This window comes from Neopelma chrysocephalum, unplaced genomic scaffold (assembly GCF_003984885.1).
Source record: "Neopelma chrysocephalum unplaced genomic scaffold, ASM398488v2 Primary Assembly neopelma1_44, whole genome shotgun sequence".
NCBI lineage: Eukaryota > Metazoa > Chordata > Aves > Passeriformes > Pipridae > Neopelma > Neopelma chrysocephalum.
The window spans coordinates 10,031,906-10,056,248 of NW_020897703.1; the positions used below are offsets into that span (position 1 = coordinate 10,031,906).

Here is a 24,343-nt window from a genome sequence, read left to right on the forward strand (position 1 = left end):
GACAACTTTCTGGCATTTTCGTAGTCACATAATAACATCCATGCTGTTTCATCATCAGCTGTCTTTTTGCTTCTCTCCATCTAACCAAAGCACCAGATTAGAAGGCTAAGCAGTGTCACAGGATATGAAATAACCAAGTGTTCCTGAATTAAGTAAAAAGAATTAAAAAATACTCCAGTAATTAAGGCAGCTCCCCATCCTATTTAACACTTCTTCCTTCACCCCGCTTCACTGCCCAAGGAAGAGTGTTGACATTTACTAAACTCAGGATTGAAGTCTGGTTGGCAGCTTGAATTCCCTGAAGTTTGAAGGGTATTTAGTTTTATGATTTGGAGCTGATCCTCTCTCTATCAAAAACACATTTCCAGATTTTCAGGAAGCAGAGAAAGGCAAAGCTGAGCCACATACAAAACAGGCTGATTTTCAGCATTTCAGGACTTGAATCACTTTGAAATTATCGTGCAAACAAACCTGGCCAAAGAAGATAACAGCCAAATAAAAATGTCTATTTTATGCCAGTGCTAAATGCATTATGCTCTCGTTCCTTCAGCAAAAATGAGAATATCAAAAGAAACATCATATATTCACACAACTAAACAGGAAAAAAGACTATTCTTTTTAGCAGTACATTTTGTTTTGCATTTATCAGTCAAATACATTTTGACTTCTCTGATATGTCTAATAATTTTTTCCCAGCTGAAAAGAATTCTTGACTTAAAAAACCCAACAAAACAAACAAACAAATCCCTAAAAATCTCACAAAAAACCCCCAACCCAACCCAAGCCAAACCAAAAAAAAACCCCCAAAACAGGAAAGAAAAAACAAACAAACAAAACCAAACCCCAAAGGAAACAAACAAACAAAACCAGAGTAAAACCCCAAAAGTAATGTCATAAAAATCAGCCTCCACCACAGGTTTTGGCTGAGTGCAGTGGAAAGCAGCTCTGAAGGTGACAGAGCCCAAAAGAGCTGGTAGGTCTTCCAGGGCAGCCTCCTCCAGGCATAGGGATGGCCCATACTGATACAGGATAACAAACAGCTGTTTCAGATCACAGGCAACTTTGGAGCACCTAACAGCAGCCTGCCTATACCAAGGAAAGTTACCTACAAGAGGGATATGTCTGTTCATGAATTGGAAGAGAGTACATTCTGACTGGATATAAGGAAGAAATTATTTCAATGAGTATGCTTAAGTACTGGTGTGGTTTCCCAGTGAAAATGTGAGGTTTGTCTCCAAGGAGCTTTTCAGTACTGAACTAGACAAAGCCTTGAACAACCTGGTTAAATTTGGTGCTGATTCTGCTTTATGCTACAGGTTGAACTATGAGCTTTCCCAAGATTTCTTGTGACCTAAATAACTATATGGTTTTATGAAATCAAAGCTCTGTAAATCCATTTTACAATAGTTTATAATAGTGTCTTAACATTAACTGTGTGATTGAAGGCTACATTTTGACCCATCTGGGAGCGTAAAATGTCTCCTTTTTCTGGAAAAGAGATGAAGTGTCTAATTTTACCTGTCAGTGTTTTCAGGAACAATGTTTCTCTTCACTCCGTAAGACTGTGGGACCAGATTAAATCAGTATTTCTGTACTGATTTTGGAAAACATACAAACTCATAATTAGGTTATGTAGTCCATTGTGATCTATATATACATATATAGGAGCAACACATTTTTCCGACACACAAGGGATGAAAATAATGGCATTAAGGGGTTGCATCAGATTAAGTGCTAGTGTATTTCCAAAATCGGTGAACAGGGATCACCTCTTGCATGTGACAGATACACCTGTGAGACAAAATCTCACATGGAAGTCACACCTCAGTCATGACCCAGAGCATAGAACGTAACAGAAAACATGTCATTTCCTGAGATGGAGGCATAGGAGCTGGCTGTCCTGTGAAGTGAGTCCTGGCACACTACTGCCTGCTGCTGAAATGGCTCATCTTCCCTCCCTGGGGCTTCAGGGGCAGATCAATGTCTCAGTCACTCGCTATCTGTGTGTGGTGCCTGAGGATGCTGACTACCACTGTAGTTAAAAAAATATGCTTAATGCCTGCAGATGTAACAGATTAAAGAAATATACTGTAGTAATAAAACCAAAGCCTATGCACTCTGTCTCTAAAGAAATCCCCTTCTTGCTCAGCTAGGCATCTGCACAATGGAAGCAACACAGACTCTCAACACTTCACAAGATGTTTTGCCAGATGCTTCAGAAGCATCCAGTGTTCCATGTGAGGGAATGTGCTCCCTTCTGCTGATCATTGCCAGCAGGACAGCCCCAAGACTGTCCTTGAAATGGGTGCTGCAGTGCAGCTCAGACAGGCACAGCTCAGCCTCAGATCTGGGAGCACCACACTGTGAAAAGCATGAAATGCTTCCTGCTCTTGCCACCTCTGGCAGAAGCTGAGGACTATCAGAGCCCACAGAAGCAGCTGCCTGGCAGAAACCTCCTTTGACAGAAGATGAGGAAATAAACACTTTTCTTCTCTGTGACTTTCTTTAATTTAACAGAATACAGGTTAATCAGCCTCCATTCTCAGCATTTTCTGTTTCATAAAAGTTTAGAAAAAGCAGGTTTAGTCATCTTCAAATGTTCATTGTTAGGTACATGCCAACTACACTGCCAAATTTACTTAAATGTAAGAAATACATGTCTTGTCTTCCCTCTGCCCCATTTGGAGCAGGTAACAGAAACACAGCTGTCATCACTGGTCATGGAAAAACTCAAAACTTATCCCCTGCACACACACATCCTAAGCATTTTGACTTTCTTGATAAAAAAATCAGTTGTTTGGCTGGAAAAAAATTAAATCCTACTATATAATTTTTTTGTTTTAAACAGCTGAAATACAGAAGGACATATATTCCATGCTAGAGCAGGACAGGAGACAAGTAAGAAAAATGCTGCAGTTTCCCAAAAACCTATTTTGAGCTTTCTCTTGTTTCCTCTTTGCATAAATGATCTGTTATCTATCTCATTCATCTGTACAATCAGTTCCTGAAACCTTTAATCCATTTTTGCTTAATTAAGTCATTTAGATAAGCTCTCCTTGCATACAAGTTATAATTCAGTGCTTCAGCTTTTGTTAGTAATGCTTAAAAACCATTAACCCTATGCTCAACCCTACTTGCCTCCCCAGATGCTGTACAACTCTTCTTCCTCTACTATTCAGCTCACCAAAAACGATGCCCACTGCTTCCACCTTATCATCTCTCCCCTCCCCCATCATCCACTTCCTTTGATCAAGTTGCCCTTGGAGCCAGTCTGAAAGCTTTCTGGAAAAAGTGCCTAGTGGTCTCTATCTTCATCCTTTCCAATTTGTTGATGTCTTTGCCTCTAATACTTCTTTGCCCTCATTCTTCTTCCGCTGTTATAATATTTTTCCCCTTGCCATTCTCTGAGTCATTTTTCCCTCTCTCCAGCCTCTGAGGACGGATGGCAGAGGCCGCAGGTTTTTTCCTACTCTTAAAAGTACTCCCAATTTTCAACCATGTACTTCTCAAATACAAAAATACTAAACACCTGCATAAAGATTCTGACAGATAGAGTTTGTTACTTCTGTCCAAATTAAAACTCTAGAGTACATCTTTGATGCAACCTTGTGGAAGTCTAAGACGTTATCTCAAAGTGGTCAAAATCAAGCTCTCGATTTTCAGTCCTGTCCAAAATGTTCATTTACTATCAACAACACCATTGTTTTTTCATGAGATTAAGGCTTTCAAATTTCTGATTTCCAATCTTCTCTAGGTCCCTATATCCAATTGTCATCTAAGTCTTGCGCATTTTTCTTTCTTTACATGTCCAACATGGTCTTTAGCACTTATCCAGTCATTGAAACTCTCCTTATCCTGGGGTCTTCACTACTACCACATCTCCTTCTCTAAGCTTTATAAACTACCTTTGCTCCAAACACTCTTTCCCCCCTGGAGTTCCCTCCATTGATTCATTCCAAGATATTTCAGACTAACAGTGGCAATTTATGCTTTCAAGGAAAATTAAGTTTCTTCACATATTATGAGCATCGTCCACACTCAAATCAGGAAATTATACAGTTTGGGTGCTCAAATTGCCAGACTTTTAAATTAGCATTTTCTTTCTTTCTCCTGCAGTTCTGAAGAGGTACAACTATCAGCCTCCATGACCACTTCCAAATCCTCCTTAAATTCCTCACTGTGGAATTTCAGAAATAACCTAAGAACATTTTTGTTGCCAGAATGCTAAGACAGACTGCTGCATTCCTCCCTAACACTCTCTATTTGTTCCTGGGTTTGATTGCTACACCCTAGCTGGGATTTCCCTGGTGCAACCATCAGCTCCTCTTAAATGTTTGAATAAGGCTTATGTGGCACAGACCTAATCCCTGATGTGGGTTCCTGGATGCTTCATTAACATCAATATAATATGAAAAGAATTGTGGCATACACTGATCAGTGGAGGATTACTGAGTATGAACTAAGAGTTGAACGATGGTTGATATTTGTTTGCAAACAGTAGATGCATTTTACATACCTTTCCTTGTGTTTCTTCATTCCCGCCTAGAAGAATGGCTTCAGTCTGACAACCTGGCAGCTATTATTTCATCTACTGATGCTCGTGTTCAATAATCACACCAGATGACCTGTGGCAGGAGGCTAGTCCTACTTCCAAGCAGATCAGGCAACAAGAGCAGCAGCTCAGCCTCTCTGAAGGGAGCAGCCCTGGTATGTCTCAAGACAGCTCCTCTCCTGGGTGGTCTCTGAGCTACCCGCAGTTCAAAGCAACAAAAAGTTTTCTGTGACATGACAGGAATAAAACACACAGATCCAGACCTTGACAATTTCTATATGTGTGAGTGAGTGAACAGAAAAAACATGAGGAAGGGAAGACGAAATAAAAGCAAATAGATGTGGAAAATTTTGCTTTACAGATGTTGGCAACTGTGAAAAGTCTGCTCGACACAGCCTTTGGAAGTTTTTTAAAATTTGGGTTGTTCTTTGCTGAGAAAAATTGAAAAATGGTGCACTGTGGAACTGTCTCAAAGGACTCTGAATGGTAATCGTGTCTATCAGCTTTTGTTAACCAAAGTATTATGGAGGAGTAAAACTAATCACTTGAAGTTTGATAACCAAAATTCAAGTGTCACCCTTTCTCCTGTGGGCAACAGGTCTGAACATAATCAGGTCAGATCCCAGTCCTCCAGAAGTTAATGAGATTTTCTCTTACTGTTTTTAAAGGAAGAAAAGTTAGCTTTTGCAATTGATTATAACTTCCAGTTATAAAGAAAAAAACGCAGCTACTGTTTATTTACAATGAATGTATGTAAAATACTATAAATTACAGTTGTATGTGGCTTTAAAGTTTGAGATATGAGATAAACAGAGTGACACAGACAATAGGTGCACTAGATATTCTCAAACTCTTGCTTAGATGATCCAAGAAAAAGCAAAGTCAGGCTGTCACTGTCATTTACAGCTAATAGAGTCTTCAAAGGCCAGCAGACATGGTGGACCTCCAATGTTTACAATAAAAAGAATGTGGAGCACCAGTGTGGCAGTTTAAGCTATGCTGACATTTTAGCAATCTATAAATCAGAAAAAAACCCCGTGTGTGTTACATTATTTTATACCTAAGTTCAGGTTGAGAAGGAGAAAAAAATTCTCCTGTGTGTTATGATTATGAGACCAAGACAGGATTCAGCCTCACAATTTCATCTACTTTTTTTTCTCTCTAATGTGCATGACTAAATTAAAACAAATTATCTGAAGCATTGGCAAATATGACAGGTTTATGTAGGTCACATACCTGATCTGAGCAGATCAGATCATCAGCACATTCAGCAGGTCACCATGGCCCCATAGATGTTCGTGAATGTTCATTTGGAAACCCAGCAACAAGGACTGACTAATTTTCTAAATGTCTGCTGGTTGCTACTAGCTCTTTTCTTAGCTCCAGTCATACAATACTCAGTTGTCATGGTGAGCCTTTTAAATGACAAATGTTGAAGCTCATGCTACTTTCTCTCAGTCAAAAGACTCACTGTTAAACTATCACAATGAAGACTGTATGAGAGCAGCAAAACTCATGTTGCAAATGTCTGGCTACTTTCCATTTTGTTCTCTCAGACAGCACTTTCCACTCCATTTTTCCCTCTTGGAAGTGGCTTGAAGTAGCACTGGCTCCATAAGAGTAGCGTAAAGGAGCTTCTTGAGCACAGAAAGGCTTTTGTTGGTCCTCCACAGGCTGGCCAGAACATGCACCAGAGAGAGAGGTCAGCTTTGCTGTTGCTGAAGGGACTGCATCTCCCACTTACAGTAGCCAAAAGAGTAAACAGAGAGGCTTTTGTTGTCCCAGGCAACTTCTGCAAGTATGTAAACATCTTGTTCTGCTTCCTTCCTTCCTTCCTTCCCATGCTTGCCCTCACATTGCAGAAATCAGCCAGTCTTCAGAGTTCAAATGAAGAGCAGAAGCTCCTGCAGTCAGGCAGCCAAACGGCTGTTTCAGCCTATATCAATCTCAGCCCAACATTAATTACCCTTTGGAAAGCCAGAAAATATTTCTTAGCTGATTCTGTGGAGGATGGTTCTTGGTCAACTACCTCAACAACTTGATCAGAAAAACGTGCAGAGATGATTTCCATATGGGTAATGAATCTGGACAGTACTGCAAGGCTCTCCTCCTGCATGGCTCTGGTCTGACTGGCAGCTGGAGGCTGAATCAGGAGAGGATTACAGTTTTTTAGCTGACACATTTTCATCCCAATTTTTCATAGCTCAGAGATAGGCTTAGAGCTGTTGATAAGTGTGCTTGAACTCAACCAGCAGAGGCTGTGGTGCTGTGCTTTGGCAGGTCCTGGGGAGCTTGTTAGATGGTCAGAATCTCCTCTGAGAAGGCAGCTGTCTGGAAGGCAAATTTTACTGGGCAAGGTGTTTATTTGCTGGAATTGCTAAGCCCTCGCTTTTAACAACAGCACCACTTTCAGTCAGGCAGCTGTCTGCCTTAAGAGTAGGTCAAAATCACAAGACTGGCAGAATTGTTCCCTTATGTCAAAGGATTACTGTAATTCCATTAATAAAAGGCCACATTTTCAAACCTGAATCATAATAAGAGAAGCCAAAAGCTCTGCTACTGTCACAAAGTATGTGTTGGAACTCACTGGCCTTAAAAGTTTATGAGTAGCATTTTCTAAGTGTGGCTTCTTTAAGTTAAATCATCTTACATTTTCCTAGGCAACTTCTGTCATGATTCTCCACATGCTTCTACAGGATAGTTTATGTATCCAGTTGGAGACACTCTGTAGGCTGACTATCTTAAAATAAGCCAGGAGGCTAAAAGTGGGAAAAGGTTTTACAGCTAAAAAATCACATCAGCAAAGCTGATGCCAAAGACAATATGAAATGATGCTCAGTATTTCAGCTACAGCAGCTAAGTCTGTTTAGAGGTAGGGAAAAGAAAAATTTTAGTTATATAGACTGCTATGTACTGAATAAAACAATGTTATTTTTCTACCTGCTGAAAGTAAATATGGGAAAAGTTAAGAATAATTAGAAAAATCTGAACTTTCATGAGATGTCTTAACTTTTGCATTCTAAAATACATGCCAACATTCAACCTAAAATATGGATGAAGTGTAAAATTATGTTGAAGGCTGTGCTTTATGCCAGAGATTCAGTTATATAAAAATAGTGGTCCTTTCCAAGCCTTGAAATCAGGGAGTGTTTACAAAAGGGGTCCTCCTCTTGTCTCTGCACTGTGGCTCTACTTTTTTATATTTTGGCTGAAATGGGGATTTTTTGAGGTCAAGAACCCTAAACAGTTGAGAAAAAACTTACTGCCACATCCTTAGGGGAGAGAATATTTGATGGAGAAGGGGCCGCTGTAATATTGAGAAGCAGAAGCCTGAGTCTGTGATGGGGTGAATGAAGTCCTGTGTGTAATGACTTAGAAGCTTTTGCTTTTTCATAGCTTCTTATATTTCATCTCCAGGCCTGGCATGGTATCCCCAGCATTCTTTTCAGTTTATATTCTGGATCCATATTTTCTATTTTTGTTATTCTTTTTGTGGCTGTTATTTCTTTCTGTGGTCTGGGGCAGATACAGAGCAAAATTTGTTAATGGCCGATTTCAGTTTCTTGCTGAATACTCTGTGCAGCCTGATATTTTTAGGGTGAGGATGAAAAACTTTGCAGTGAGTTTTCAAAAAGAAGACAGGAGTAAAATCTTCGCTGGTCACCCAGCATTCCAAGGCAGTGTTTCTCTGCTATACTTCCATGTGCTGTGTGGCTCTCACTTTTAATTAATCCAGTCTGTTTTGTTTTTGTCAGAAGTCTATAAGCTTCTCTATTAATTTGCTGATGAATCCCCTACTGAGTTATAATTATAATCTTTATTGTGATCCTTCTTATGATGACAAAGATAGGATTTTTGCATCAGCATAACCTGACATCAGTAATATTGTAAACGTTGAAATGAGTTCTTTTATTTCAAGTATTTTATAAACAGCTCCAAAATAACAAAACATTGTGATGATTAAACAATGTTTACATTAAATTATCCCCATTGCAGTTGCTTCATGAATGGCATATGAATACCAGTCAAGTACTATTTTCTTCATGTTACAGGTACTGTGGCTGTAGTCCTTACATCCATGCAGGAATCTGTCAGAAAGAACGAGCCTCTTTGGTTTTCACCACCTCAGTGCCTGTGAGCTGCTGAGATCATCTCAAGCAGCTGGGATCCATTTCAGAACACTGAAGCTGAAGATGTCTTTAATCCTTCCCCTCTCCCTCTGCAGCAGGCGTTTCATCCTAACCAAAGCAGAGCCTATGGTATGAGCTACGAATCAAGCCAGCTTAACTCCCTAGGAGTATTTCTGGAAGATCAGATGCAGTCTCCCTTCTGTTTTCCCTTGGTGCTGGAGAGGTTTTTGTCATTTTAAGAGCTAACTTATTAGGGGCTTACAACCTACTCTAGTCTTAATTCTTGCTTCTGAGACATTTTCCTAAGACACAGTATCACCCAGACAAACTGATATGCAGAGAGCCCTCTTCCAGAAGCAGGGAACGTCCTTCCACAAAATATGTCACCCATTGGACTAAAAGGTGAAATTCATATATAGGCAACTGTGGGATGATATTTTCATTGAGTTGTCATATACTGTTTTGTGAAAGGTTTACAAGTAAAACTGCTATTGAGTCACAGAATTGCTGTGGCTGGAAGGTACTGCCAGGGATTGTCTAGTCAACACAGGGTGGGCTGGAGCAGGTTGCCCAAGACTGTATTCAGTCAGATTTTGAGTATCTCCAACGGTGGAGATTCCATAAGTTTTCTAGGCAACTTGTTCCACTATTTTACCATTTTCAAGGTAAAAAGTCAAAAAAAAAAGAGCCTATCATTACTGTTTCATAAGACATGACTGTATTTATATACAAAATTGCATCTCTGGCAGATAGATTCCCTAATTTTCAATACTGTTCCCAGTGTTCAACATAGGATTTTCCAAAGAATCCATACTCCCAACTACCAAATGCATGCTGGCCCCTGAGAACCCAAGTCTTGTAGGCTGCAGCTAAAAACACACTAAAGAGCTCTGCGCATTCATCTCCTCTGCCTGCCCTGAGCAACCATTAGCCCAGGTCCCCAGATTTGTCTGTACCAATTAGCTCTCACCCACAAAGCTCCCAGTCTGGTGTAGGAACCAGCCAGACATCATTTTCACTGGATGCTTTGGATGACTCCCATGACTTGGGAGCATAAGAGGGTTTGAGGTGTGGATGTGGGCTGTGTGAAGCCAGCCAGCCTCAAGAGAGAAGAAAACTCTTGGGCAAGTGTGGCTGTGAGATCTTACACTGACGAGCACTTTGCAACTCGACTGCTTACCTTGTTATTCTAAAAAATAAACTCTTAGGACAAGAAAAGTATGTCTAGTTCCTTTCTCTCATATAATAGGTTTGTAGGTCTTAGTTATGCTCAGAAGCCTTGATTTTAACCTTTTGTCCAATTACAGCTCTTCAGACTGAGTAACCAATATACCCTGCATGATCTCATCATTTTGACCTAGTCTGAGACTATGCAAATATTTTCATTTGCTGGAATCTTCTCAGATACACCAGCCTGCTCCGAAGGAGCAGGGCCAGCACATCTCCCAGTAGATTTGTGCAGCTGCTTGTTGGGGCTGAGATTTGATGTCAAAGCTGGAGAATAAACACCATGAGGTCCTGCAGTACACAGCAACTTTCAGAGACTTAGGTGGGGTCCTCACCAACCTGAAACTCAGGTGGGAGACCAGCCTGGACAGCCAGGTGGCCTCGTCAGCAAACCAGCAGCAAACAGCAGCAAAGCAGGAGCAAATGGGCGGGTGCTGTTTACTCACTCGCTGGGGATCCTGTTGGAGAGCCCACCCAAACACAGGCTGATGCCTTTAACCCTTAAGAGAGGGTTGGTGATCTGTTAAGTCCCAATGCAGCTGTCAGCAGGAAGGGTAGGAAGCAGATATCCTGGTTAGTCCTAAGCAGGGAATGAACTGTGATCAAACACACATCCTGGTCAGCGGGCAAGTGGCAAGGGAGATGGGAAAGCAGTGACTCCTTTTCAACACAACATCGAATCAGAAACACCTAGTTGGTGGAGAACAATTCTGCCCAATCACAGAGACTTCAACGAGAGATAGAGAACAGCATCGTTTTGCTGCAAGGAACAATTTCCACAGAGGAAGGGTACAAATCCCTTGAGTCAAGGGAGACAAACCACAATGCAGGAATTTATGGTGTTTTGCACAGTAATATAGATAGATTTTCACACCCTTAAAACAAATGTGAAACAATTTAGTATGCAATGCTTATGCACAATGAGAGTGCTTCTCTGGTACACAAATTCAGTAAAATCAAAGTCCTAGCTTGGACAGTGTCTCTGATCTTTTAGGAGAGGAGAAAAGAGAATAGTGAAAGGTTTAGTTTGACATCTTTAGTAATATTTTAAATTTGAAATATTTTCATTTTAAATTGTTCAGCTAATGGACAACTGAAACCCCACCAAATTCTTATATTTAACTATTTTGATTGCTGGGAAATTAAAAACCAATGTTAAGAAACCCATAATTCAATGTAAAATGCAGTCACCACAAACTATTTGCATTGCGATAGATACAACTGATCTCACTTTGTAGTTGCTATGGGCAGCAAAACATCATGGCAAAATCTTTTGTGGCTCTTTATTGTGTGAGTGACTTGAGCTTGTAAGAAACCTACCTCTTCTGGTTTGCCTAAGGCATCAAAATACTCCAGAGCCAGCATCCAGTACAACCAGAATGTAATTACACCATAGAAACACACTATCTGGCACCTCAGAACTGCCAGAGCCTGAAAACAATTATTGCTCTCAATTTTTCTGGAAAGCACAGCCAGAATATCAGTTTACTCAACTTCATTGTGGAAAATACAGACAAAGTATAAAAACAGTAGATTCTTCTCTAAAGGTTTAGACACATTCAGATCACAGTCACATATTCTTGAAAAATGAGTTTTAACACTTCTTACTTTCCATCTCGCTAAAAGTTAGTTGGAAGAAAAGTCAGGCTCTAACCACTCACGGGATTTGGGGAACATCACTGGTATATTTTGCGTCGAAATTACTCAGATTTAATATAATTCCACTTATAACTGTTCTTGCCATCCAAGAGTGGAGCTGCACCAAGGAGTCACCAGGGGGAGCCTGCATGCCAAAAATGCCTCTGACTTATTTTTAACAGCACCGTTTTCTTGTGCATTGCAAGGAGATCGAAAGCTGAATTTACACAATATCTCCTCATTGCTGAAAGAAAAAGAAGAGCCTGGTGCCTCCCTTTGCCTTTGGAGGGGATGGCTGGCCCTTGGGTACTCATGCTGGGATGGATACATGCAGCCACGTGCCCCGCCGCCCACTGCCACAGTCCCTGTGCAGCGCGTTCCTCTCCCGCCAGCTTTCCCTGCTCTCGCTTGAACTGGCCTCTTCTTCCTTGAGACTAACGTCTCGAACTGGACACAGTCCCAGCTAGGCTGGGTAGATGCCTTCGGGTTTCCTATACATTACCAGCTGCTCTCCAGGGACAGGAGCAACCCTGGTGTGTCCTGTGTCCCTGTCACCTGGAGAGATGCCGTGGCAGGGAATAGCCCTGCATCGTTTCCAGGGTTTACCAGATGTGTGTATATGTACTTCTTGCTGTGTGCCAACATACACAGTAATGGTGTACCTTGAGCTGGGAGAATCACAGCAAGCATTTTAGGTGTGTGTTTTCCTTCTGAGCGGTCACTAAATCCCACAATTTCTTTAATTGTATTGCTAAAAATACTTTGTAGATTTCTCAGAGCCTGCTGATCATCTCTTCTGGCTTTAAAAGACCCATGAAATAACACTGGTTCACAGGCTGGGGGAGCACTGAAAAACCTGAAGTATCCTCCCTCTGTTTCAAGAAAAATTAGCAGCTACACCAGATGAGAGCTTTTAAACAACATTCTCCTGGCCTGTGCAGCTCACAGGAAAATTAATCCCTTTTCAGATCCATATGCTAGCTGCAGTATTTCCTGTGTTTTTCTGGTCACAGTCACACACATAATTCATGAGAGTGTTCAGTCTTAGCTGCGAGTCTGAAAGGATGTGGTTGAAATCTTCAGGCTGCTCATGTTCTTGTCTCCATGCCAAAGCTCTGGTGGATGGTTTTGGGAACTCTGTGTTCTTGCTAAACTGGGCAATATCGCATCCCAAGGGGTGAAAAAAGGGAGAAATTATGGAGGGGAGTAGAACCACATGGCTTTCTGTAGAAAATTTTTGTTTTTCAATAAATTCAGACTAATAGGCCTCCACTTCAAAAGGAAAAAAAAATCAAATACTTAAAAAAACCAGACTATATCCCCACCACAAGAAACCCAACACAGATGGTCCCTAAGAATCAGGAGCATGGTTTCTTATGGTTTCTCTTAGCCTAACCCCAGAAATAAGAACCATGTTGTTAAGAGACAGAGATATCAAAAGCTAAGCTACTACTTGGACATTGACTTGGGTCAGAGTGATACCTGATGGTAGGAAGCAAAATAGCTGACAGTGAGCTACTATACCTGGAAGAGCAGCTTGTGGCCAGGAGCCACTCTCACGGAAATCATTGCATTTTTCAAACCTCACAGCCCTTATCCAAGGAGGAGTGAGTGCAAGTCGTGGAAGCTCTGCTGACAGGCTGTGAGCCTGTGCCTACTTACACATGCTCACAAGGACCAGCACAGCTGATGGAATCTTAGATGGAAGGTCGTGGGATGATTTTGCTGTGTCAGGCTAATGCCACTGCTCAATGCACGGTGGGGCCATTCATGTTACACAAATTCACTATTAACCTTGAGCTTGCCTGTAGCTTGTCATTCTGTCTTTCGACAGCACTGCCTTTAGGAGGTGGGGGATTTTTACAAGTGAAATCTGACTACATGGAGAGGAGACATTAATAGACAAAGAGGAACTGTAGAAATATGCAGTTAGATACAAGTGTAGGGAAGGACTTTCTTTTAAGGGTAAATTAAATGAGACAGCAGCCCACATACTATGGAGGCTTTTTAGAAATATACTACTTGGAGAGGTAGCAATACACTGCATCTATCTCTATCTCCAGAAGACCCCAATATAAATTGAGCAAGCTCCCCCACTGCTTCCCCACCTGCAGACTCCCTGGCAATGCTGTAGGAGGAGCGTGCTCTCCCCAGAGGGTCTGATTTGTGGCACAGAGCCAAGGAGTGAGGACCTGACAAATGCACTTGCCCCCACCAAATGCATGATCCTGCACCTCCTGTCCAGGAGCCCAGAAAATGTCAAACACTGAACAGGAGCAGCAGCATGCAATCTAGGTCTTCATTTTGCCATCATGCTTGGGATCAAATTCCAGATTTATAATGCTTTAGATGAAACAAAGGGGCAATTACTATTTATTACAATAGGACTCACTGGAGTCAGTGGCTGCCACGTGGCTTGGTTGTTAATGTCCAGTGTAGAACATACAGTTAAAGCCAAGAAATAAAATTAATGCCTTCTCAAATGACTGGCTTCATAAGGACCTTACATCTTCTCCTACAAAAATATTATCTTTTCTTCAAAAGCTCTTTCAGTTGGGAACACAACACTGCCAAAATCTTTTTAATTTCACTATAAATACATCTTATGATATAAAGTAACCAGAACAACACATGCTGCCCTTCCTGGGCTTTCTACTTTACATTTTAAAATATGTACTTTGTCTCCCCCATTCTCTTTCTATAATATTTTATGTTGTTATCTCTTTAAAGATTGCCTTTTTAGTGTTGTCTGTTATGTTACTTCTTAGAAACAGTACGATGTTTACACTGCTCTATATTTAATATAACAATGTTTAATAACACTATTTTCAAGTCATAAATGCTATTTCGCAGATATTTCTAACATTAACTTGTACCGTAAAAATAAAGCTGTACCCTTCGGAGGGGGCCAGTTTAGCATTCATTGCACAAAGATTAGAAGGAACTATCAGATATGTGGACTTCATGCTGAGCCCAACAAAGTCAGTGGAAATACTCCCCCAGACTTTGGTCTGTGTTGGACCACACGTGGTAATTCAGGGACTGACATTAGTGCTCGGCACAGCCTTTGCTTTTTCACTCTAGGTAATAGTGGCAGATGAGAAGTTGTAACACAAACATCCCAGCTTTGCTGTAGAACAGATGTCAAGCTTAGTCTCTACTGAACACCTCGATCTCTCTGTAGGTACTGCAGTATTTATTGCAGCCAAGGCCAGAGCCATTTTGAAGCAGGAGCCGCCAGCTGTGTGAAGAGAAATGTATTCAAAGCTGCCAACAGTAAGAAATTAAATACAGACTGTGGCAGTGTCTGCCAATGTTTTGGGCAGTAGCATAATGGTGGCAGCCAACTGAACTTGAGATGGCAGCAATCTAATGCATCCCCATCACCAACTCAGTGATTCACTAATTAATTTAGGGCTTTTTTTTTTTTTTATTGTATCTACTGTCATCATCCTACTGTACAATCTGAGGAAGTAGAGAGGAGGGTAGAGTGAATAGGAAAGAGACCAGGCACTGGAAGGTAGCATCTTTGTAAAGATAGCCAGGGAATTTGTTCAAGGCCATCCTGCTTCAAGCAGTGTGGTTGCAGCGAGATGCATCTGACTAGGATGGGGGTAAGAACAGTATATAAATGAAGAGAACAACTAGTTTTGAAACCAAAGCTGCACCTTTCTTTTTTTGACTTCATTAGGGAAAAAGGAAAAGACACAACAATACAGGACTGCAGCATAAATCTTCTATTCCCACTGCTACAGAAGGTCCAGGCAGTCATGGATCTTCCACCCAGGAAACTAAATGCATTGATGGCACTTTGTCACATTACAACACATGAACAAACAAGAGTAGTACACACAAATAGTGTGTCAGAGCTTAGCCTTCTGTCACCCAAGAAATAACATATCGAGATAGATCTTCCACCTAAAAGAAATGTATTGAAGAATGGGTGCCACCAGGCTAAAAAACAGATGCTCCAGGAACACAGCAGCTCTGCTAAGAGGTTAGAGGAAGACTTTATCCCAGCCGTGTGGATTGCTTCAGCTACCAGACAGTGCCTGCTTTTGTGGAGTAGCCCCAGCCACCTGCCCAGTTATCACAGACCTTTAGCCTACTGGAAAAGGAAGGAGGTTTAAACTACATATTCAGGATTGAAAGGATAGTTGAAAACCATCTCCTGTTCTGGTCTCATGGCTCATGTGTAGAACAGTGGTCTTTGAAAAAGGATCGTCATTGGAGAGACTGGAAAAATATAATACTCTGAGACAAAGTGACTGACCCACACAAGAAAAGTTTGACTGTGCACCACCTTGGCCTTGATGTTCAGAAAACTGTGTAAGACGTCTTACATTGTGGCTAACATTAATTTCCTAAAAATTAAGCCTATGTATGAAGCAGAAACAAAAAAAAAAGACATAGTATTTTTCTTTCTAGTATAATATCATGTTTCATGTTCTTACACGGATGTCTTTAGTTAACATCAGAAGCTCTTCTGGTGTTTGCTATGTAAGAAGGCAGCCCATAAAATGATACAAGTTTCTGTAGTCACCACTAAAGACTTAAACACTTCATTCCTCTACCACTTGAAGTAAATCTAGCCCGAGATTTTTGTTCCACAATGATTCTCATGGGCTCCAAACTCAGTGCTTACTATACTAACAATAATCCTTCATGTCTCCAGACTCTATCCATGTTCGTTGTTAATCTTCAGTCACAAAGTAATGAGATGCATCACACATCATCAAGCTGGCCTAAGGGGTTACAAATTTGGATGAGGGCCATATACTGTACTAATTGCTTCTAATAAATTACATATTTCAGGAGGGACATCATGATTTTAATCATTTATTCTGCATGTTGTTTCCTTTGGAGAGAAGAACAAGCAGGCACTAAACAAGCCGAGCATCTGAAATTCATGGCAGAAGCTAGAAAGAACTCATTTAATATCAACCATCATTGTAAATACTAGAATTATGCATGTATCAAGTCCCTGGGTCTGAACACTTTGGGAACAGCCAGTGAGTTCTGGCTGCTTTAATGACTCAAACCAAAATGATGTCTTTGAATGTTCCTTAGATTTATAGCAAATCAGATTTAATCCCATTTCAAATCTTGTAACTGGGGCTTAACTTAAGAAAAAGTCTTTGTTTCTATGCAAAGAAAAATACATTAAGAGGGGAATTTAAAACATGTATTTCCCAAAAGGCTGAGAGGGAAAACAGTCAAACATACATTTCACTTCTGTGAGGAAAGACTTTAATTATGATTTGATGGCTGTTCATCACAAAGGTGGCCCAGTGAACACAGACAGTGAAAAGAACTTTCTTTAAAGCCTCTTGAAATTAGTAGGACCTTGATCTGATCTAAACAACCTCTTGCAGGGTGAACTAAGATGAGTGAAGGTTTCCTATTTCCCTGACCTCTAGCACATCCACACCAGTAGACTTGCTGTTAATGAAATCCTCAAACCTCTCGGGAATGTGCACTTCCTTCACAGGGGGAGACCTTGATAGTACTTAAATAGCCACCAGTATTAATAGCAATATGTGGTAGATAATGTGGAGACTTGGGAACTCTAGGGAGTAATGCAGGTTTGGGAACAGCTCAGGCTGTCTTCCATTTGTCTTTGTAAACTTTTCTTCCTGTCACCGCTGTCTGCATTTCCTTCCAAGGATGAGCTGAGGTACCAAACAAAACATGACTACCTAGGTAAAAGGAAACCTGCCTCGGCACAATGTGTGTCTTGGGATGGAAAGCTGCAGTTGCAGCTCTGAGAATCAAATGTGCTCTTAATTTTCAAGTGGTAATGAGATATCAAGGAAGCACCATTACCTGGGATAAGTGTAATCTGTTTCTGCCTTGGCAGTCTAAGCTGCCTTCATTTGGTTCCTCTCTACCTGTGAGGTTTATCATCCCACCATAGACTTCTCCGGCAAGCGTGAGGGAAAAAGGGTGAGGTTCCAGCAAGATTTCCAGGGGCTACTCTAACCCACCAAGCAGAATAATGAAGATATCTCTAAAGATACTGTTTGTGCATGGATGGATGGATGGATCTTTGTGCTAAAACAGTTGGACATCTATTTTGCTATAGAAGAAAAGGACCAAAGGGTTCTTGGTTTTGTCATAGAGAACAAAAAGCAGATTAGTAAAGAGGAGAAAAAGGCCTTACACAATGAGAATTGACTGGGAAAGATTGCCCCAGGTGAAACTGGTGACTATTCAAATTGAGAAACATTTCTCTGATTGCTTTTATGGTATTTTTCATACGGGGGTTCAAGCCAACCTCTGCACATGAAGATTGAGAGCTTAAAGCATGAGAGAAATGGAAGTTCAGGCATAAAAGCCTGAGTAACAGAAGTAAGAAGTGACACAAACAAGGGAGATAGAAGTGATGAATCCTCAGTTAAGAGTGCTGCTATACCTAGAAAAAACTGTCACAATGTAAATCACAACATACAGAAAATTTGATGGATTAGTTTGGTGCAGTCTTCAGACACTGACTTGTGCCAACATTGTGTGCTACATAAGAACATGGAATTAACAAACACTAGTGTGGCAGGTTAGAAGAAGGAATATCTATGAAAGCAAAATGGAAAACCTCTTTGATATCCATTAGGTTTGGTAATACAATACTAAGAAGCACACCATACTGAGCTGTTATCTGGTTGGCTGGCTCAGTCCCTCTCCAGATTACCACTTAAATCAATAGCTCTCACATTGATTTTTCCAGCGCACTGTATTCCAGTAAAAAGAACAATGCTCTGAGATGAGTCAGCTATTTATTCTTTCTGTAGGAACTCTGGTTCATTTTCATTTAGGAAAATAAAAGCAGGAGCCAAAGTACACACAGATATCTAGTAATAAGAACCTGCCTGTTGCACCATAACATGACACAGGCTCTGCAGACACGCAGGTTTGCTACAGCTTCCTGCAGCAGCCACAGCCCGGCCTTGAGCTAGAGCAAGCTGCTGTAACAATGGGACTGAAATATTTGGGGATTATCCTAAACAGACCATAACATTGAATTTTAGTTTAGTAACTGCTATGGCAGAGGAGAAAAATATGCCCATATATATATATATCATATCATAGAATCACAGCATCATAGAATGGTTTGGATTGTAAGGGACACTAAAGATCATCTCGTTCCAACCCCCCTGCCAGGGACAGAGATGCCACCCACTAGACCAGGTTGCTTAAAGCCCCAGCTAACCTGGCCTTTGATAATTCCAGGGATGGGGCATTCACAACTTCTCTGGGCAATATGAACCCCTTCTCTGGGCAATTTAACTAAGAAGCTGATCTCCATATATTTACCATGACTCGTAGAACCTCAGCAGTACTGTATTTCCATTTATTGCATATATTTTCATGTATTTGCATGTTCCATGTAACATGTACTATAGTTCTGGTATTGTAACTAGTCATCACTATTGTCTGATGTTGTTTCTGCTCTTTTCAACTGTGTTTCCAATTTCCCATTTTATGTAGGTTACTATAACCACAACATGCAGGTTCATTTACTTTCTCTCTTCAGCTTAGCTCTTGATTCAGAAACCAGCAACCTTTCTCTCACCCAGTTTTGCAACTGTTTAAAGAAACTTACAAAAACTGCAGCAAAAATATTTTCAGTTCAAAGAAGAAATTACAGTCTCAAGAGCTACTTGGAGATTTGGAGTCAGGCTGAAGCAAAACTCTGCCCACGGTTTCTCTTGACCCCTCTCTGCTGCAGGCATAGAGAAGATCCTGCCATGGCCTCTCATCTCTCCCACAGCTCTCCACACACAGCTGCTGTCTCGGCTTCCAGGCTTGGCAACTGCCTGCGAGCTTGGCCTGTTTCTGGGAACTTGAGTTAACAGTAGCTAAAAACTACTAAAATGCTGGAGAAGTTAACAAATGAAAATATTTGTCCCTCTTGTCCACTACCTTTATTATCTCCAGCTTTGACTGCAAGGTACCGGATTACAGTCTATTCCACTTTCCATTAATAACAGCCTCAGAGGCATTCTGTGCTCTGTTTTGTGCAGTTTACAAGATATTTCAGGTTAGCTGTGATCTATTTTGAATCACATGCTCTCCTACTTTTGTACTGTTCCGTGAGAATTAAGTTGATGTAGAAGTAAACTATGCCAGGCACTTCCCCAGGGTCTCAGCAGAGTGTTACAGGTAACTCTGCATTGGCTGCAGTCCTTGAGTGAAGATACAAGGACCTATTTTACACAGCTCTTCATTTGCACAGTATTTAGTTTAGGCTTGCACAGGAAAATAATACAGCAGTGAGATCAATAGGTATTATTTCTATCCATGCAGAGCATTTTCCTTTCACAAAAATTATTGTAATTGACTCTAATAATATTATTTCTAATATTCAGTACACAAACTTTAGCCCATTTTGGCAAACTGATAGTAAGTCTTTTGTGACAGCTGAGTGATGTTTTAACTGTGGCCAAGACAAGTACTAGAGAACTGAAGCTATAGAATGAGATACATACAGGATAGGCTGATATGGTAAATTACCTAATGACAGTGGCAGTATTTCACACAACAAATCAGATATCCCACGTTCTGTGCCAGGTAATAAATTGTGTTAAGCAGACAAAGGCAAATTTATGTATTCATTATCTATCAAGAGACACTTGGCAGAATAACCTTTGGTCTGCAGTCTGAAAATAATCATTCTCTGACAAGTGTCAGTCGGAAGTGCTAGTGAATCACTATAGATCTTGCTTTGCTGCAAGCACCATCAAATCAAACTCTGTTCAGTTACTTGAGAAGCAAGGCCTAAATGTAGTTGCTCTGATCCCAGCTGATATTCCTGCTGCTTTTATATTTCTAAAAGCATGTTAGCCCTTGGAACATTTACTAAGGTTTCTCATTTTATCTTATCTTCCCAAGAAAGGCTTCACACTTCCTATGATCAGATATCTAGCCCACAATTTTGGCTATTCTCCTTTTCACAGCTGCCTGGAAAGGCAGGCAGAAATTGGGGGAGCAGTTTAAAGAAGAAACAGAGAACTCTATGGGGCCAGCACTAATAGAATTTACATATTCAAGAAGCTCTCTTCAAAGTTTGGCATTGAATTATCTGTTCGAGCAAACTAATAAAAGTATCAAAACTTTTTTTTTTAAAAACAAATAAATTTACCACTGCAGCAAGATTCTGTGCTGAGGATAAATAGATGGTCAGCATCAGGCAGATGGTCAATGCCAGACAGTGACTCCAAAGTGCGAAGGCAGTGGTGGCTGAGCATGAACCTCCCGCAGTTGTGCTGCTCGTGGGCAGAGCCATTGCTCACACCCCGGTGTTTCCTCTGCCAGAGAAGACAGCGAGCCACAGTGCAAGGGGCCGGGGCAGGACCTGCACAGTACCTTTGAGGGCAGGAGGGGTGAAGACGCTCTGCTTCCTCTGCTTGGGAGAGGCACTCTGGGACTGGGGAGGGACAAAAAACAGAGAGAGGCAGTAAGAGATGGGCAGAGGGAGAGCTTTCTGTTCATGGCAGCTCTGGGTCTTGCCCCACAGCTGCTTTCAGAGGGTGCACATACCCATCTGAGGAGTTTCTAAGAAAAATATATTGTGTACAGCTGATGCCAGCTCCTGGGCTTTCATGTATACAGAGAAAACTAAGATTAGATAGAAAAATATGTATTTAATGGACAATCTTTATGACTCCCAGGCAAGACAGACCCAATGCTACTGAAAATTACCCTTCACCCTAAAAAAATATTGTTAAACATAAAATTTGGATAGTCTGTGCTTTTAACAGTCTGTGTAACTGATTCTCATAAGGCAAATAAATGTTTACATCCATTAAAATAGTTGCAAGATTCACATTAATCAATATTCCAATTAAATACAACATAATCAGTGATTATATGTATAGGTAAGGTAGAACTGAAATTATTAATATATACATTTTAACATAAATAAGTGGAAAATCTCTCTCCTTCACTTTTTCAATGTGTTCTATTGCACTTAAGAAAATAATTTCAGCAACCAATCATTTGGTCTTTAATTGAGACTGATTTGAGTGTTATATTTAGATACAGTTAAACTTTTTATGGCCCTGAAATTGCACCTATGCACAAAAGATAAAGTATTCCAAAGTAATGGTAGCAAAATTACACATAGAGTAATAGCATAATTGTACCAATGTTTAGTTAGCAAAAACTGATGGGAATACATTCAGTGCTAAAGCAGAGCAGCTTTTGCAAAATGAAAGCAGCCAAATTGGTGTTCATATTATACCAATATGAAATATGTTGATATACAAAGGATACTAAAGCTACATAAGGTCACACTGACAGCTGGCTTTGGAAGACATAAGCACCATATCACATGCCTAACAGAAAGCTTAAGGAAAAGCTGTGTGTAGGCAAGCTTTTTTTTTCTCATCTAATCAATTTCTATTTATATTTGTATTTATTTATATATATTTATATTTGATGTTGTCTTTTCCCAAATATTTTCTAAAAATGCCTATTATATAGACCGTGAATTTTAATCAGATCTATTTCTTCATGGAACATTTGAAACAGCTCTTAACAGAACCACTTTCACAAAAGTATGGCCAATCCTATTACCTTACCTTATCACAATGGATGGAATGATAACATTTATAAATAAAATATTGTCAGCTTTGGAAAGAGAAAGTTATTTATACACACTATGGGATGGGTTGTTGATCCTCACCCCAGTAAATCTTTACAAGTCTGTATTTGAGTCCAAATTTGAACCAATCAATACCTCCTGCTGCTATTTAAAATGCTGCCTGCTGCTCTGGGCAATGGGTGAAGGAGATCAGAGAATTGCAGGAACTATGCAAGGGGAGATTAGAAAACAAGATCGGATGAGCCCACTTTTAACTCGTACAAACAACATTGCTGCACTGCCTGCTGTAGGCTTGGCAAACGATGGAGAGAGTAGGGAGGAGTTTGTAATGCTTTTGTAGACCAGCAGCAACCTGCAGATCCAAAGCAATGCTTGGATGAGTTTAGCTGGCAGGGGCACCTTGGGCCAGGGTTGTTATGCTTTGCCAGGGCATGGCAGCAAGGCAGAGGGGAGGCTTGCCTCTCCCAGTTCCAAGCCACAGGGAGAAGGAGAGCCAGCAGAACTGACACATAACAAAAACAAGGCTGTGTTACTGAGGATGGCATGGCAATGTAAACAAAAATATTAACCAGGATGAATCAGGATGAGTTTCAAAGAGGTTTTAACAATAGACTTATTTTAACAATAAATATGTTTAAAAAAAAATCAAAATTCACTTACCTCTGCCTGTGAGATGTTTGTTCTCTTCTCATCTTTTTCTACAGAAAAAGATATGGAAAAAGAAAAGTTAGTACAGAAGTGTTTCTCGGTGCTAACACTTGCAACCCTACAGCACTGCTGTAAATAAGAAATTAACCTTCTGATTTCCAGCTTTTCTTTCTCTTTTGTATGTCTCAGAAAACCAGAGGCCCTAATTAGCATTTAGACATAAGAACTTCATCTGAAGCACTTAACTCCTATTTTTTGTCTGTGAATAACAGCAAGCAATGGAGTGCCTTCAGCAGCAGGTCCTTTGTCCAGGCTGGCAGCAGGGCTCTGCGCTTGCAAGTGGGGCTGTCAGGATACAGGATTGCTTTGCCCAAGGACTGCACTTTCTTCTATAGTCAGAAAAGGCTCGGTTGCTAAATGGCATGCAGCAAACTCACAAAGGGCTCTATGCACTCAAATCATAATAACCTCACTCAGGTTATTAATATAACAATACTGGCACTGAAGAGCACCTTGAAGTAATATGCAAAATTAACAAAACAAAGCTTAACAAAGAGTAATGTTTCACCTTAGAAATTTCATGATGCTACCGGACTGAAATTTTTCCTGGAACTTCTTACTTTTATTGCCTTAATTTGCTTTGGACTATGTGCATGGCAGAATTGGCAAAACAAGAGATTTCTAATAAAATAAACATCTCTGAGAATCTGTATGAACAACTAAGTAAAAATGTATGAAGCAGAGGAGGCTCAAGGATCTTACTAACCATGGTATATAACCAGTCTTTGCATGAGCCAAATTCTTTTGCTACTGCTGTCCTGATATGGTTGATGGCCCAACAGTGTCTGTCTTCTGCCAATGATTTCACAAATACTTGATGAATAACACATAGGATCTTTGATGCACTGTAGTTTAGAGCTCTAAAATAAAATGCCATTGAAAAAAGAGACATCAATCTCTCACTGTACCAACACCCCTTCTAAAATTTTAGTGTTTAATTTTCACTGAGGTGTGGCAAATCTGTAAATGTAGGTATGAGGGAAGAATAAGGTCTAGGCTGTATCACTTTATGTGACTTATTCTCTAAATATTGGCTGCTTGTGGTGTGCTGTGTATGAGGGTACAAGCTAGTGCAGGCAGCTGGATCACATTTTCTGTTGGATTCTTTACCATTGCATCTGTGAATCTTGCAAACATTAATTGACTTACTGGATTTTTCAATGTATGTATTTCCCATTACCTCCATCTGAAAGGCATTCAAATCACTCATGCTCAAGGTTAAAAAGTGTAGTTGAAAACAGTGCTGATTACTAAAGCATGATCCCACAGATACAGAATTAGACAGGACAATCAGGAGGCCAGTTTCCTGCCATTGACATTTGTGTGAACTTTGGTAAGGTCACTAAACTCCTCCTTGACTTCCTTACCTGTAAATAAGTATAGCAGTGCCTATTTCAGTATAGCAGTGTCTATTCAACTCCATAAAACACTTTGAGGTATGAAGTCAGGCTGGCCAAATGGGTGATTATTTATGTGCTTGTAATC

The 24,343-nt window shown here is 40.5% G+C and overlaps 1 protein-coding gene across 1 annotated transcript in view; it reads right to left on the reverse strand.

Annotated features, from left to right (window-relative positions):
- Window positions 1-24,343, reverse strand: part of PPP1R1C (protein phosphatase 1 regulatory inhibitor subunit 1C) — a 52,033-nt gene that overhangs the window by 3,956 nt on the left and 23,734 nt on the right. The window contains 2 exon segments of the mRNA XM_027678416.1: window positions 20,911-20,971; window positions 22,811-22,848. Coding sequence (XP_027534217.1) covers window positions 20,911-20,971; window positions 22,811-22,848 — 99 coding nt within the window.